The sequence below is a fragment of a genome, unplaced genomic scaffold, assembly GCF_019419815.1.
Source record: "Pyrus x bretschneideri cultivar Hongxiangsu unplaced genomic scaffold, Pyrus_bretschneideri_v1 Contig132, whole genome shotgun sequence".
In the NCBI taxonomy this organism is placed as follows: domain Eukaryota; kingdom Viridiplantae; phylum Streptophyta; class Magnoliopsida; order Rosales; family Rosaceae; genus Pyrus; species Pyrus x bretschneideri.
The window spans coordinates 297,357-314,876 of NW_025999427.1; the positions used below are offsets into that span (position 1 = coordinate 297,357).

The window sequence follows — 17,520 nt, forward strand, 5'->3', positions numbered from 1 at the left end:
CACTTTAAAGGTGTATAGCAGCAAATGTTGTGATTCATACGATGTATAATTACGAAAAGAAACTCCTAATTCTTCTGGAGAAACAATAAGAGTGAAGATTATTTGGTTTCGAAGCATGGCAACTGTACAGAAACCATTTCAAACCTCCCATTTTCCTTGTCTAAACCGGCGTTTACATCGACTACAAATTTCAAAGGGCTGTTCTTTCCTCTCTGCAGCATTGTTTTCAGAAGAATCAACCAAATCCTGTAAAAGTGCATGGTTTCCGGAAAACAATGTTTTCCCCTTGATTCCGAGCTCTTCTTGTCTCCAGCTGCTGAACAAGAAACCAGAACACCTCCCTCCGCCGCTTTAGGTTGCCAGGCCGCTTCTGCATTTAGACTAGAATGTGTTGGGACATCTTTTGAATCAACTTGTCCGGCTTGCTTTTCCCCCCACGAATAGACTCTTTCAGCCTTGACGTTCCCGAACAAGAGCTCTGCGGCCTTGTTTCTGACCAGGAGCGGTGCATAATCCGATTCATCCCACACATATAGCTGCAGTAAAGAGAACAGCCGTGTTTAACATGTATTTAACAAACAAGAACTCAGAAAGCAATCAGATTGGAACAAATCATGGGGAATAGTAGGCGTAAACTGAATTCGGGACAACACGTGATCAGTGGGAAAACAAATCCCTACCATGAAGGGCCTGTATATGGAGCTTATGACATGAAGGTGGTTTGAGCTTTCTGAACAGTAAAGTGCTACTGCATTCTGCTTAAACATGTTCTCGCTGCAACAAAAGGCACCAAAACATTCGCCATCAACCCGTAATCATCTCTATTTTGCAATGGAACAAAGCGTATGGTAATCTGATTTCGATTCGTACCTGTCGAGCTCCAGAGGAGAACCACAAAGCTGGCAGCCTGTGCAAATGAGATCTCTCGCCAAACCACCATCACCTGCTTTATACAGTCTCCTACTAACAAACATGTCCTCCTTGTCGAAGGACTTGCATTGAACATGAGATGTCGAGTTGAAGGGCAGAAAAATTTCAGCAACAGACGCGTAAAAGAGCGCCTTGCAAGAACTGGTTAGAGTCGATAACTGCAAAAGTGAAAAGCAGTCCTCGGGTTGTTTCCTCTCCTCCGGAGGCTTCCAGTTTCGCGAGAGTCTTCCCTCCTGCAGTTGACATCCATGGAGCTGAGTGTTCCTCTTCTTCACCCACTCCACTACCCTTTTAAGCTTTTCCTTTGTTGCTACCCCATCTCTACACTCCTCTATCAAGTCATTGACCCCTGAATGTAAAAGCAGTCTTAGAATGTAGTCTCGAAAATTTACGTCCACGTATTATCTTTTATCATACTGTCTGATATGTTACGTGGTCTTACTATCAATCAAAATCATTCTTTGATTGAATGCAAGATCCCGATTGACAGTGTGACAACTGTTTCTAAACGTAACGCTTGCTATAAAATTACTATCATACCCTTTGTAAGTATGGATTTATAGGGGTGGAGTAAACATTTTAGGGATGAATACTGGTGGGTTCTGGCCTCAACAACATCACCATATTTCGTTATCTTCACATCTGTTGAATCAAATTAACCATAAAATAAAAATAAAAAAAGAAAAGAAAAAAAAAACTGATTAACAAAATTAAACTGGATTATTAATCACTAATAATAATAATTAGTAAGTGTTGGAGCTTCGCTCACTTTGAAACAAAACGACGTCGCCGGCTACGGCCATGGATCCGATTGGCTTCTGCCAAATGGATACGGAGAAGAAGGGCCTCGTCTCATCGCCGACTTGGATGTCAGTTCGGATCACCTCTCCGCCTTTCGCTAATTTATACTTTTGGAAAAACAAAAATTTTAATTTTTAAAAATAAATAACAATGAAAAAAAAGAAGAAAGAAAATAGCAGAGATACGACACCTGAAGGGGAGTCGTTCGGTGGACGTAGACGACGAGCTGAACGTAATCGCCGACGTGAAACGCCGCCTTGGACAAGTCGATGAGCGGCCCGTACCATCCGATTACTGACGCCATCTTCTCTCTTTGGTAGATTTTGCCGCTAAAACTTTCTTCCCCCTTGTTTGGCTGCGCAATCGGCCAACTTAAGTACTTAAAAAGCACTTCGAACAAACAAACAAAAAAAAAAAAGGCAAATCTCACTTTACTACCTCAACTTTCGTAATTTTCAACATTTGGTATGTCATATTCCGTCCCAGGCTCCGCCACGTCCCGAACTCGACTCTGCCGTAGCACTATATTATCCGCTTTGAACCCCGACCATGCCCTCACAGTTTTGTTTCTGGGAACTCATATGAGAACTTCCCAATGGGTTATCCATTTTGGGATTGCTCTAGCGCAAACTCACTTAACTTTGGAGTTCCGATGAACTCCGAAGCCAGTGAGCTCCCAAAAGGCCTCGTGCTATATGAAGGTAGGTATATACATATAAGGCATAGATGATCCTCTTCACTAGGCGATGTGGAATCTAACAATCCACCCCCCTTAGGGGCCTAACGTCCTCGTCGGCACACTTCCAGCCAGGGATTAGTTCTGATAGCAAATTGTCACATCCCAACTCGGGCTCCACCACATCACGAGCTCGACTCCACTGTAGCACGATATTGTTCTCTTTGGGCCCCAACCACGCCTTCACGATTTTTTTTCTGAGAACTCACACGAAAACTTCCCAGTGGGTCACCCATCCTAGGATTGCTCTCGCGCGAACTCACTTAACTTTGGAGTTTTGATGAACTCCGAAGCTAGTGAGCTCTCAAAAGGTCTCGTGCTATATCGAGCTAGACATGTACATATAAGGCATAGAAGATCCTCTCCCCTGAGCAATGTAGGATCTAACAATAACTGACACACCCCGACCAGGAAAGTCCACTTGGACTCTGAAATCGAGTTGTGTCAGTTTGTTATCAGAGCATAAGTTTGGGCAATATTGCGTTCATCACACGCGTGATGTAAGCATTCTTGGTTCTTGAACCTAAGTGTCGAATCTTGCCACCTCATTGAGCACAAAAAACGTGTTAATTTTCCCGAAGTTTTGAGTACTTTAGACGACTTATCGTCATTTTAGAAATTCATTTTGGCAATCGCCCCTAAACTTTAAACAATGAGCTCCCTTACCAAGGAACTTCTGTTTTGGGAAATGAGTTGCTAGCCCCACAGCCAGGCTAATGTATCAAGGGTTGAGTATCACCAAGGATTTACCGATCAATCTTATCACTTTTTTCCACCGTTTCTACCTACCCTTCTAGTTAGGAAACCATAAATGGTTTTGTTTCTTTGGTAGCACTTATTAGTTTACCCTATCTTATAATCCTTACGAAGGTTATTTTGTCAAGATTCTAGAAATGTCTGAAGTGACAACCTAGTGCTAAAATGGTAGCACTTGACAGAAGATCATGGACAATCACTTTTGGTCCATGTTAACACTAATATCTTCAAATGTACTGGTGTCCATGTTGGATCTTCACGAAGAAGATCGACTCCTGATAAAGTCTTTTTCAAAGTAGATCTTTAGCAAGGTCTTTTTCCAGCCCTAGAACTTTCTAACCAAACGCCAATTCCCAGGCTTTCCTTTCAATGTTGTATTCGTCATTTGGGTGAATATAAGCTTACGAGTATGAGTTGTCATATCCTGGGAGTAGTAGAACTCCCAAAAACAGTTACCAAATCCTCCTTGAATCAATGAACTACTTCACTTGACTAGTTCCTTCCCAATCATTCAAAGCTTACTACTTGAATAGGCTCTAACCTGTAATCAGCCTACGGTGGCGCTACTAATTGACAATGCTATCTGATATCCAGAGACCGTTAACCAGTATTCGGTGGTATGATTTCTGATACTGGATGCAAGTACTAGTATTTGGGAGTGATACCTTTAACCCAGAATGCCATTTCACAATTTCAAATAGCTAATAATATTAAAATATCCTAAGTGCGTTAATTAGTGACGCAATTGATAAACTGATCAACAATGGCTACTTGAGCCGAATAGATAAGGATCATGGAAGCTTAGGAACAAGCTTTGTATTAGGACAGTAAACTCATGGTTGTTTTTACCTTATCACCTACCTAGGTAAACGAAACCTCTTCAACTAGCCACCTCTTGATCACTTCCACAGGTAGACAGTAGAATCGACATAAGGATAATATCTCATTGTTAGAGTGATTTGAGTGTCGAGGAAACTGTGAAGACCTTTTAGTTCATGTTGCAGAGTTGGTTAGTAGTATTGTAAATTTTGAGGACGTATACTTTTGGCGTCATATTCCAAAATCTTAGCTGGGATATCACCAAATTGTGAAGTGAGGTACATCATCGACCAACTTCCTAGTATTACACCAATTTTCCTTGCTTCATATTGAATGTTTCTGACGTCATTGAGAAATTCGGTTACAAAGTTTACCAATTAGGAATTTACCCAACCAGGGACTAAACACTTTATCTTGGGAACCTCAAATCTATCCATAAAGAGAAAGGCTGAACCTTAGAGTCGTACCTAGACTTCAACAACTTAGTCGGTTGACGACTAAAACCGTTAGTCCTACTTCGAGTTGTTCTCTCCGATTAATTTTTGGAAACCGAGAGTTCTTTCATAGCTGATGAAATTCGGAGTAGTCTTACCAACGACTCTCTCCCCAAATTCAGCCTTATACCGTTCTCTCGAGTAATCATTGTTAAGTTGGTATTTTCTTGGAAGATGTGACCTTAGTAAACAATATTCTTATCTTTTTCCAAAAAAGGTTTAGCGGAAAAAAGTTGAAATTCTCGCAAAGTACTGCAAAGCTAAGATATCTTTGATCTTGTCGATTTATCGAAAAATTGTTGGCAAACTTTCCGCTACAGTGTTTTCCTTACTTACTGTAAACACAAATTTTCTTGAAACAAGAACACATGTACAAAATATATTTTTTATTGATTTTAGGGTTATAATCTTTTTTACAATTTGATCCTCTGATTCTATCTTCGTAAGTGTATATCTGTGGATGGCCTATTGATCGAAAAGGCCGTTAGGGCTTGATCTAAGGATGAACAGTTATGTGGATTTGTTGATGTTGTTGATCCAAAGGGCCGTTGGGGCTTGATCTTAGGATGAACAGTTGTGTGGATTTGTTGATGTTGTTGATCTAAAGGGTCGTTGGGGCTTGATCTTAGGATGAACGGATCTTGAAGGGGTTTCAGGGCTTGATCTTGATGAACAGATCTTCAAAGGCTTTTGGACTTGATCTTGAAGAACAGGTGTGTGGATTTGTTAATGTCGTTGATCCAAAGGGCCGTTGGGGCTTAATCTTAGGATGAACGGATGATAAACGATGAACACTTTCTTCAAGGGCTGTTGGGGGCTTGATCTTGAAGGTTGAGGGAAGTTTCTTCAAGGGCCGTTGGGGCTTGATCTTGAAGGAGGGTTTGACGAAGAACGAATAGGGTTTTCTTGATCCTTCAGGATTTGCTTGAGAGCTTTAGAGTTTCAAAGCTTCAAGGTTTTAGTGTGATGTGAATTGGTGAAGTGAAATGAATGAAATTGGCTTCTATTTATAGACTTTTTCAAGGCCTAATTTTGAATATAATATTCAGATGAAATAAATCATTTATGCCAAGTGTTGACACATGTCCTATTTGATGACTTTTCTAATTTTGTTCGATTTTTTGTTGAGTTACATGATACGTGAACATTGAAATTTTAATTATTGGTCAACATTTATTTCACCAAAATTTTGATGTCTACAAATGCCCCCACTTCAAGGAGTGTCGTATACATGTGTTTGTCATGTGTAGGAGATGTGTTTTGAAGTCCCTTAATGTAGATGTCGATCCAAGGGCCTTTACGGCTTGATCTTGAAATAGACTGGAAATTTTTTCAAGGGCCGCTGATGCTTGATCTTGAATTGGGCTGAAAGTTTTCTTCAAGTGCCGTTGAGGCTTGTTCTTGAATTTGGTTTGAAATTTCTTCAAGGGCCGTCAAGACTTAATCTTGAATGAAATTGGACCACAAGGAGCTTCACGTGGTAAATGATCTTTGGCTTTGGTAGTGGATGAATCGGCACGTATTTTGTTATGCTTGTTGACTTTCCACAGCTTTGATCTTGAACTGGGTTGGAGGATTTTCTGGTTTCCTCTAATTGTTGACTTTCCACAGGCTTATTCTTGAACTGGGCTGGGGGGGTTTCTTCTGCTAGACTTGCACCAAATGTTTGAATTTACTCATTTTATGTAGAGTTGAATTTGATTTAAGGGTGGTGGACACTTGATTTTGAATCAGACTTGTGATTTCTTCAAGGGCCGTTGGGGCTTGATCTTGAATTTAAATAAGACCACGAGCAGTTTCAGGATTCGGACACATGGCAAGCAGGCACGAGGTGAAAGTGATGGTCTATTTCTTTGTTCAATCTTTCCAATTCATACTTGAGCAGTTTGGTTAATGGTATGATTTTCAAGGGTGGTGGACACTTGATCTTGAATTAGACTTGCGATTTCTTTAAGGGCCATCGAGGCTTCTCGAGCTCTTCGATTAGAGCAACAATGTTGAGCTTGGATTTGACTTAGACTCTTCTATTTGGATTATACGGTTCTGCAGAGAAGGGCATCGTGCTATAGTGATTAGTTACAGCTCATCATGTTGCATTCTTCTCTGCTTATTTCTTTTGCATAGCAATAGTGGTGCGTAACCTTTTACCTTTAAATCATCCTTCAGAGCATCAACTCCCCGCGACTTGTCCATGTTTAGCAGCTTCTGTGTAAAGAGCCAACATCATATCAATTGTCCTAAAGTATTCGCTGAGGAAATTCGAGGCCTATCAACAGTTGAAGACAAGCACTCGAGAGCAATGCTAGGTAAACAACCAGGCAAAGGTTCTGGGCAATCAGTTCCAGATTGGAAGTTTGATTTCAGGTTCCAACTGATTGTTTTCTTTCCCCTCGTCTTGAGGTAAGAGCAAGGGCAAAGGAAAAGCCAGGGAAAAAAGCATGATATGTGATACCTTTGCTTTTGACCCTGATGATATACGATACTTTTGCTTTTGAAGAAGTAGCGGATGAATCAACACATATATTTGTTGTGCTTGTCTCCACATGCTTCAATCTATCGTTTCCACTTGCCTCATCAGTTCTCCAGGCATCTGGTATCTTCTTTGGAGGTACATAAATAGTTGAAGATGAGCACTTGAGAGCAATGTTGGGTAAGCAATTAGGAAAGGGGTTCCAATCAGTCGGTTTTTGATAGGAAGCTTGATTCCAAGTGCCGACTGATAGCCCTCTTTTTCCTTGTCTTGTAGGGAATAACAAGAACAAAGAAAATGACAGGGAGAAGGCATGCGATGAGACACTCTTACTTTTGACCCTAATGATATAAAATACTTTTGCTCTGGTGTGGCTTGGTTGAAGAAATGTTTCTAAGGAGGAAGAAAACTGAGTATGTTAAGAGGTTTGGTTGCAGATGCATTCTTGGCAAGGAAGAAGACTCAGGCGTTTTGGAAGTGTGTCTTGCCATGGAGGATGAAGGTCAACATATACAGGGATTTTCCAATAGCAGGTAGTAGTGCGGGTGCGGCCTTATCACCCACGCTTGTCGGCAAAAGTGTGGTAGTTGGAATAGTGAACTTTACGTGTTTTCAACTTTGTCAGAGATCTTTGACAAAGTTGCACATGTTATCTGACAAGCTGAGGTTGCGTCTGAAAAATGTTGACAGATTTTATACAGGAAAATCTGGCTTTTGAAATTCGGAAAGTGGGGTCTCTTCGATTTTTGAATTGGTTGATGCGTTGCCTCTCCTTTTATAGAGGTATCGATCACATCCAACATGCACACTTTGAAGATTGCCCGTTCGTGAAAATTGTCTCTGGTGTTGTGAACACGGAAAATTCCTGAAACAAGAGACAAGAATACGTGTACAAAATAATATTTTTTGTGTTTAATGATTTTGGGGTTACGATCTCTCTCAAATTTGGTCCTCTGATTCTATCTTCGTAGGGTGTAGGTTTGTGGATGAGTTGTTGATCCAAAGGGCCGTCGGGGCTTGATCTAAGGATGAACAGTTGATGAATGGATTTTCAAGGGGCGTTGGGCTTGATCTTGAAGAATGGGTGTATGGGTTTGTTGAGGTTGTTGATCCAAAGGGCCGTTGGGGCTTGATCTTAGGATGAACGGATGATGAATGATGAACACTTTCTTCAAGGGGCCATCGGGGCTTGATCTTGAAGGTTGATGGATGAGCGGATCTTCAAGAGCTTTTGGGCTTGATCTTGAAGAACGGTTGGATGTGTGGATTTGTTGATGTTGTTGATCCAAAGGGCCGTTGGGGCTTGATCTTAGGATGAACGGATGATGAACAATGAACACTTTCTTCAAGGGCCGTCGGGGCTTGATCTTGAGTTGGTGGAAGTTCTTAAAGGGCCGTTGGGGCTTGATCTTGAAGGAGGATTTGACGAAGAACGAAGAGTGCTTTCTTGATCCTTCGGGATTTTCTTGAGAGCTTTAGAACTTTAAGGCTTCAAGGTTTTGGTGTCTGGGTTTGTTGAGGTTGTTGATCCAAAGGGCCGTTGGGGCTTGATCTTAGGATGAACGGATGATGAATGATGAACACTTTCTTCAAGGGCCGTCGGGGCTTGATCTTGAATAATGGTTGTGTGGATTTCTTCAAGGGTTTTTGGGCTTGATCTTGAAGAACGATTGGATGTGTGGATTTGTTTGTGCTGTTGATCCAAAGGGCCGTTGGGGCTTGATCTTAGGATGAACGATGAACACTTTCTTCAAGGGCCGTCGGGGCTTGATCTTGAGTTGGTGGAAGTTCTTCAAGGGCCGTCGGGGCTTGATCTTGAAGGAGGATTTGACGAGGAATGAAGAGTGCTTTCTCCATTCTTCGGGATTCTTGGGAATTTGGGGGTTGGATGCTTGAGAGCTTTAGAGTTTCAAAGCTTTAAGGATTTTGGATGTGTGGGGAGTATTCTCTTCCATTTTGGGAGTAGAGAAATGTATTTGTGAATTCGTCTCAAGGTTTGTGTCTATTCCTCTTGATGGAGAAGCCTATTTATAGGCTTTGAGAGTGAATCACCACCATTCATTTTTTTGGTGAAGTGAGTGGATGATGTAGGTGAAGTGAGTGGAGGTTGTAGGTGAAGTGAGTGGAGGTTGTAGGTGAAGTAAGTGTGTGAGGTTGGTGAAGTAAATAAATGTTGTAATTTTAATACATTGGTTAACATTTATTTTACTGAAATTTCGATGTCTACAGGTGTATTTCTGAGATTTTTTTCATGAAAATTGTCTCTGGTGTATTTATGAGATTTTACTCCATCTAACCCTTTTCTTTTACCATTTTTTTGAAAATGGCATACCCGTCTAACATCTGCTTAGATTCGAGTCTCGGGAGCAACACAGGTGCGCCGTGTCAGGGTAATATATGGCGCCCGTCCTTCTTATCTTTGAACGGTCCTCTTACAGTTGAAGACTCTATGATGAGGGATGCAACAACGGCTATGGTAGTAGCTAGAAACCTCCTTACTCCTAGAGATAATAGGCTGCTTTCAAGATGGTCCGATGAGTTGGCTGTCCGAGACTCCCTGACTTTCAGTGTTTAGTGCATGGGCTCCGTGTCTGATATAGGCCAACGTCTACTTGCTCAAACTCGCCAAGTTGATTCATTGACGGCCGAGGTGGCAAATCTTAAACAAGAGATCAAACAGCTCAAGCGCGAGAATAGAGATTGGCACCTACTTGGAAATAATTATTCGATGAGCATGAAGAGGAAGCTTGATCAGCTGCAGGACTCCGAAGGTCGGATTCAAAGTGACCATTAAAGGTTTGTGGCTGTACTCCAGAGGCACTTTTTGCCTTCGTCATCTAGAGCTCAACCAAGTATTGAGGCTCCGAATAATCAACCTCTTGTGCTTCTTCTCCTTGGAGTCCCGCCAAGTACTGGGGCATCATGTGAACAACCTTTGTGAAGGCTTCCTCATTTTTTGTTTTTTTTTTTGTTGTGTTAAATACAATAGAGCATATATTTCACTAAGATGTGGTACTTTCCTTTTTTTTTTTTTTCTAATTATATTTTTAAAATGATGTCGTGCACCATCCCATAGCCCTTTTTTTTTTTTTTTAGATGGTGCCTAATGCACCATCTTCCCCATTTTTTTGTTTCTATCTTTCAATGATTTTGTCACCACCATCCCTCTTTTTTTTTTCTTTTGTTCTTTTTCTTTTTGACTCTCCAATAGTAGCATGCAATTGTGAGTGGCTTGAAGATGGCACTATTCCTCAGTGGGATTCCTCGTTGTATTGCATTCTCCACATGCAGACAATTTTCATTTGTTTCTGATATGATAAATAATAGCACTCAAATTAAACCGTCTTATTGACAATTGTAGTAAAGATGTAAGTAGGGATCGTTCTAGTTATGAGGGATTGCTAATCTAATAAAAACTAACTCAAGAATACAAAGCTAGCTTAAAAACACTTAGATAAACTCAAAGTCTCTTAACTAAACTTATATGACTCAAAACAACACAGAACAATCAATTAGACTCAAACTAGACTCTAGGACTTAATTTGGACGAAAATAGAATTGGTTTTGACTCAAAACACTTAAAAACACACAATAGGACAGATTTGACACAACAAAGTAAAGGGGATTGGATTTTTAACGAATTTAGGGTAAAAACAAGTAACTAAAAGACTTAAACAAAGTTTGGATGAATTTGGGAAAAACTATGGATGATTAGCTAGCCAGAGTATTCTTTTCCACACATGATACATTCGAACACAAATTGATTTCTAGTTGCTTTCTCAATAAACCATGAACCTCAACACCCCAAATTAACCGTGACATCACACCAATTAATCCTCATATTCTCCTTTAGTTATTGGATTGGATGACATCATTCGACAACCCAAATCATTCTTCAAAAGTTCCCTACATGACATCATAATAGAGATACAATCAAAGATCATTACGTTCTATGAAAATCATAAGTATTGACAAAGCATTCGTAACTATGACATCATGATAGGAATTTAACTTAACATGATTGTGAAAACAATCTTAAGTACTTGTGAATATAAGTTTGTAACTATTATGTGAAACTCCCTTATATTCTAGCATCAAATTCAAGCATGCAAATTAAGCGTGCACCCTTAATCAACAAACAAGAATAAGTTCTCAATCAAACGGTTAAGTAAATTGCATTCACAATTTATGAAATCACAACTGGAATTAATCAATTCATATCACAAATATAATCATGGTTTCAAAGCCTCCCCTAGCTAAAACAAGTTTAGCTCCTCATGTTTATAGCAAAACATAAAGAATATAAATTAAACATTAAAACTAAGATAGATTACACCTAGAAACGCTCCAACAATCCAAGCTTGAATGGCCAAAACATCCAAGGCTTCTCCTCTCTTCTTTCTTCTTCTTTGCTGCGGCACAAGGGTGTTTGGGTATGAATTATGGTGATGGATGGATAGGTTGGATGGTGGTAGGGGGTGGATGATGGCTAAATGAATGGGGAGAATGAATATGGATGTCTAGAATCCTTAATATGTGTGGCAGATTATGTAATATATTGGGAGAAAGATTTAAGGCATTAATTAATTAATTTAGGAAGGTTTTAAGACTCCAAATCCTCCAAGAAAAGGATAATAAATCAGAATCCTAAGAGGAAAAAGGAAAGAAACCTGCAGCAAGGACAGGAAATAGGAAATAGGAAAAGGGAAGATGTTGCCTTGCACGACAAGGAAGGGAAAAAGGAAAGGGAAGTGCGGCAACCTTCTTTGGCTGGGATTAATGCTTCTAAAACTTATATTTAAGTGTCCCAAATCAATTAGGAACCCTCCTTGCGGCTGGGAATTAAGTAGGAAAAGATTAGGATTGACTAAGTCAAAACAAGGAAGTTTGACTCATGTTTCCTTCTTTGTGATTGATTCCTTTTCTTCCAAGTCTTGAATTAATTTCTTCCATCTCCTTAGCAGATTCATTGGACTTCAATTTCGTCCATCCATCTTGCTTCAAGCATATGCTATCTAATCCAAGCCCAAAACTGCTCCAAAATGCACTTTCTTGCCACTTTAGCCAATTGGACCTACAAACACACGAAAATAACTTAAAATACTAAAATAACTAAGAACTCACTAAGTAAATGCAAGGAATTAAACTAACAAAGTCGCATAAATATGCTCCTATCAGTTTCTTTGGAGACCATTATTTGCACAGTCACCGCACCAATAGTTTTTATTTTTTTATTTTTTATGATATATATATATATATATATATATATGTGCTGCATGGGATGAAAGGCAGCCACCTGCAGGAGGGGAGGAGAAGCTTGTAGAGGCCAAGGAGGAGTGCCACGACAGCTTGGGCGATGAGGAGTGGCTGCACATGTTGTTGAAGTTGATGGGCAGAAGGAGGGGTCTTGCAGAGGAGAAAGAATGCACAGAAACTAGAGCAGCATGAGGCTAGCCTATGGTTATTTGAAGATGATGGAGATGACGGTGTCGCAGAGTGACGAGCTCGAGGTAATGCATAGTGTCAAGAAGGAGATGGATGCAATCCAAGTCTCACGACAAAGCAGCGAGGCAAGGAGATGGACGCAAAACGTCGGTTAATCACATTCAAAGGCAGCAACAGAGCAACAGAAGCACATCAACCTTCGAACCCAAGCCCAAGACATCAACCTTCGAACACTTTCGGAGCTGAGGATTTTAACCAGGAGACTATTGAATATATGGCGATGATTGAAGGCAGAGATGACGCCTAGTGAAAGAGCTGTTAAGGTGATGGTGGAGAATAGTTTCGGCATTTGAAAACTGGAGTAGAGCAGAGAAGGAGGTCTACAGTGACCTTGATGTCCGATCTAGCTAAGGCCCGGAGCACGGTCGGGTCGAAGTCGAAGACCTTGACCCGCTCCAAGCCTTAGGACTTCAGAACCTGCACCGCCTTGTATGTCGATGAACCATCGACACTCGGACTTGGTCTCGCCAGAGCTGAAACTAGCGGAAGGGTTGGTGCCGAGAGGGAAGATGTGTCGTAGAGGAATGTCTGCCATTACTGGATCCACAGGTCGAAGCCCAATTCGATTGTGGTGCACGCAAGAGGTCTCAGTGCATGTTCCGGCGGTTTGGGGATGGGTAGCAATGATGTTAATGATGCCTACCACTGTTTATGGCTTCTTTCGAAGAAGGGAGTGATAGCGAGCGAAACAAGAAAGCCTACCTTTACTTGCTGCAGTCTGCGGAGATGGCAGAGAGGAGAAGGAAAAAGATAGGCTGTGGAGATAGAAGTTGGCAGCACCAGGAGTACTAGAGCTCCAAGAATCCATGGAGAAAGAGCATTAGTGGGCCTGCTCCGATTGAATAGAAACCCAGATCTTGTGGCGGCGATTTTTATGCAAATCACAGCTTTGCACACCTTACCGATGCCGATTATGGAGGAGTCGTTGCTATGTAAGAGAGAGTGTAAATCTCTTTGCACACCCACTCTCAGAAGCTTCCTCTGGCATCACTGTGATGGGCCTGGACGTTGGACTTGACCCAGAATTAGGCCTAGGCCGGGTCCTGGACCTTGGAAAGGTAATTGGTTCTTGTTTGGAGTTTAACAAGCTGCCTCACAAACTCAAGCCCAATAAAAGGAATTGTCCTGATTACTGCACAACTTGATTTAGGACTGATTCCATCCACTTTAGTCTGGGGACAACATTTAAAGTGGGGAAAGACCCCATTTTAATATATATATATATATATATATTTGTTTGTTTGTTTTATTTTTTTATTTTTTTTTGGTTCATACAAAGAAATTGTTGCGCTTGTAATAAAATTGACTTTGATTAGTCAAACCTTTAATAAAACCCTTATTTTTTTATTTTGATGTGACTGAACTTGAAGTTGAATGTTTGAGCTGTCTATGTACCCTTCCAAAGAAGAGATCAAGTCATAACGTAGTTCAAATGAACGATGGGTTGCTTTTGACGGTTTTAATGGCGATTTTGATGATGATTTTACCGTACACAGTTTATGCTTTTGTGGGTCAGGAGCGTTTGTTGTCGCCTTTTACGCTCGTGAGGACAAGGAGCTTTTGGTGCCGTTTGCAGTTTCAACTCGTGCAGGCGAGGAGCATTTGGTGCCATTTGCAGTTTCAACTCGTGCAGGCAAGGAGCTTTTGGTGTCGTTTGCAGTTTCAGCTCGTGCAGGCAAGAAGCATTTGTTGTCGCCTTTTAGGCTCGTGTGAACGAGGAGCTTTGTGAATTTGTCAAACGAAATTGGAGAGGAATTCCTTCCAATCTTCATAGCAAAGAGTATTGACCAAGTGATTGAAGAAGTCTTTGGGGAAGAAATCGCGCATCGTGATGGCAACGAACGATCTTCGTGTCACAATTTCATCATCCTCAACACTTTCATGTAGCTTTGGAGGTCGACGAGAGCTGCTTTGCTCCCTTTCCGATTGGTGAACTTGTGGAAGAGACATATGCTTCTTGTGCATTTTCTTTGGAGTGACATGAGTCCATCCTTCAACTTCACTTGACTTGACTGACATGGTTTTGGAGCATGCCCCCAACGGTTGAGGTGAAGATTTTGAGTCGAAAGAGCCAGAAGTGATGGTGGTAAAGTTTGACTTCACCACATCATCAAGATCTAGCTCGATGATTCCTTTCTAAGCTAGCTTCATGATGAGATCTTTCAGCATGAAGCACTTTTCCGTCGGATGTTTGATGAAGCGGTGGAATTTACAGTACCTTGGACTGTTAATACAATTCATCTCTTCCGGCTGTCTGCACTCAGGTAGGTCGATCACCTTTTTGTCAAGCAAGTCTTTCAACATGGCAACCACATCAGAGTCGAGGAATGGATAAGTTTTCTCCTCAAGCTCCTTCAAAGTGCGTCTACGCATCTCTTGATCACAAAAAGCTTCGGTTTGAATCGCCTTGCCTCGTGTAGAGATTTTGACTGAAGTTGTGTTGATCGTCGTTGCTTCTTTGGTGGGTTTCCACGCAACTTTATCCACGTTTGGCCCCAAAACTTTGTCATTCTTGTAATTGGCGATTGGTTCTTTCTTCTTATGATAGGCGATGCTTAACTCCATATCATGGGCGCGGGTGGCTAACTTCTCAAAGGTTCGTGGTTTGATGCCTTGAAGGATGTAATGTTGTCCCCACTGCATGCCTTGAACACACATCTCAATGGCGGAGGTTACAGAAAGCCAATCTTTGCAATCCAGACTTAATGAATGCCATCTATTGATGTAGTTAACGACAAGTTCATCATTCCACTATTTCATACTGGTCGGCTCCAGCATGGTCATAGTACGGCGAGCGCTGTAAAAGCGGTTGAAGAATTCCCTTTCTAGCTGATCCTAACTGTTGATAGACTCGGGCTCGAGGTCGGTGTACCAGTCAAAGGCGTTACCTTTTAGCGAGCACATAAACTGCTTAACGAGGTAGTCTCCTTCTGTCCCAGCATTGTTGCAAGTTTTAATGAAATGGGCGACATGTTGCTTTGGGTTTCCCTTTCCATCGAGCTGTATGAATTTTGGCGGCTAATAACCCGTCGGCATCCGCAAGCTATCAACCCTCTTAGTGTATGGCTTTGAGTACAGCAATGCACCCTACGAAGTGCCTCCCACCTGTGTTCTGACAATGTTGGCAATCATGTCCTGGATATGCTGTATGGAAAGATAGCCTACAAGCATCATTGCTTGGTCTGGCTTCTCCTTGACTTTCTCCACTAGAGGTTTCTCTTCTTCGTCGGCTTCTCTCTTTAGTGGATCAACCTTTGGATCGCGGTCAACTTTTTTGTCATGCTGCGCTTTCAATCGGTTGATGAGTACGGTGATTTGCAAGTCTTTTTCCTCTGCGGTCCTTATGAGCCTTGCAATTGCTTCACTTATTTGAGCTAGTTGATCTTCAATGGAGGTAACACCGATGGTCATGACTTATGCAACCAATAGACACGACTTTCCTTTAGACATCTAGGGTGGTGACGAAGAACCTTGTTGGCTATTTTGGGATGTTATCTTGTGCGCCTCAGCAGCATGCTTCGGTGCCCCCAGCGAGGTCAAGTTGATGATGGACTCGCACCTTTGATGTTCCCCTTGGTCCATTAGTGGCACCAAATTCGAAGCGGCATGTTAAGGAGCGGTTGTGGAGCCAATGGATTGTCCGTTCGCGCCGGAAGTGCTCAAGATCCTTCCCTTGGTGGTTGCTAGAATGGCTTGTCCCTTGCTTAATGCCCTGGATTTTGAGGTGTGTTTGGATTCCTTAATAGAGAAAGAGATGAGAGGTAGAGATTGTCCCACTGGGCATGCAAAATTTGTAAACATAAATTTTCCTGAAACAAGAACACATGTACAAAATATATTTTGTATTGATTTTAGGGTTACAATCTCTTTTACAATTTGATCCTCTAATTCTATCTTCGTAAGTGTAGATCTGTGGATGGGCTGTTGATCCAAAGAGTCATTGGGGCTTGATATAAGGATGAACAGTTGTGTGGATTTGTTGATGTTGGTGATCCAAAGGGTCGTTAGGGCTTGATCTTAGGATGAACAGTTGTGTGGATTTGTTGATGTTGTTAATCCCAAGGGCCGTTGGGGCTTGATCTTAGGATGAACAGATCTTCAAGGGGCTTCGGGGCTTGATCTTGATGAACAGTTGATGAACGGATCTTCAAGGGCTTTTGGGCTTGATCTTGAAGAACGGGTGTGTGGATTTGTTAATGTCGTTGATCCAAATGGCCGTTGAGGCTTAATCTTAGGATGAACGGATGATAAACAATGAACACTTTCTTCAAAGGCCGTGGGGGGCTTGATCATGAAGGTTAAGGGAAGTTTCTTCAAGGGTCGTCGAGGCTTGATCTTGAAGGAGGATTTGACAAAGAACGAAGATGGCTTTCTTGATCCTTCGAGATTTGCTTGAGAGCTTTAGAGTTTCAAAGCTTCAAGGTTTTGGTGTGATGTGAATTGGTGAAGTGAAATGAATGAAATTGGCTTCTATTTATAGACTTTTTCAATGCTTAATTTTGAATATAATATTCAGATGAAATAAATCATTTTGCCAAGTGTTGACATATTTCCTATTTGATGACTTTTGTGATTTTGTTCGATTTTTTGTTGAGTTACATGATACGTGTAAAATTTATGTGATACGTGAACTTTGAAATTTTAATTATTGGTCAACATTTATTTCAATGAAATTTTGATGTCTAACTTACGACCTAGGAAAGTTAATTTTGGTTGCATTGTTGAAAATGAATAAAGTTTCTGACAACTGAACTGTTGTCTCACCTTACCTTTGCTTTACACCTTCCGATGACTTTGATCATTTTGGAAATCCATGATTACATGTTCTTTATGTGTTTTGATTGTGTAGATGTAGTATGATGGAGTATCACTTATATTTCCCAACAATTAGAATCGTTCGAAACGAACCATCTTATACATGACTTGGAGTCAACAGTCATCATCTTTATTCGAAAGCTGGATAACACTTATCTGTGGAGAAACGTGTTCAAAATCTTCACCAACCTCAC

General features: G+C 41.1%; 1 protein-coding gene across 2 annotated transcripts; it reads right to left on the reverse strand.

Moving 5' to 3' along the window:
* Nucleotides 1–49: 49 nt before the first annotated feature.
* LOC103936487 lies at nt 50–2,204 on the reverse strand. 2 transcript variants are annotated; one of them, XM_009346328.3, is made up of 6 exons: nt 1,922–2,201; nt 1,700–1,838; nt 1,471–1,572; nt 871–1,279; nt 681–774; nt 50–536 (listed from the first exon to the last, which is right to left on the reverse strand). In XM_009346328.3, exons 1-6 carry the CDS (start codon nt 2,033–2,035, stop codon nt 99–101), a joined length of 1,296 nt encoding a protein of 431 aa, XP_009344603.2. In that variant the 5' UTR covers nt 2,036–2,201; the 3' UTR covers nt 50–98. The 2 variants fall into 2 exon arrangements, with proteins under 2 accessions (XP_009344603.2, XP_048435383.1); XM_048579426.1 differs by lacking the exon at nt 1,471–1,572 and having other exon boundaries at nt 1,922–2,204.
* Nucleotides 2,205–17,520: the final 15,316 nt, after the last annotated feature.

What these genes read in the sequence shown, in the direction of transcription:
- LOC103936487 (XM_009346328.3), bottom strand. Translation starts at nt 2,035, where the DNA reads ATGGCGTCAGTAATCGGATGGTACGGGCCGCTCATCGACTTGTCCAAG. An exon ending in ACCGAACGACTCCCCTTCAG is followed by an intron (nt 1,839 to 1,921) that starts GTGTCGTATCTC and finishes TTTTTCCAAAAG; the next exon opens with TATAAATTAGCGAAAGGCGG. An exon ending in CGACGTCGTTTTGTTTCAAA is followed by an intron (nt 1,573 to 1,699) that starts GTGAGCGAAGCT and finishes TTGATTCAACAG; the next exon opens with ATGTGAAGATAACGAAATAT.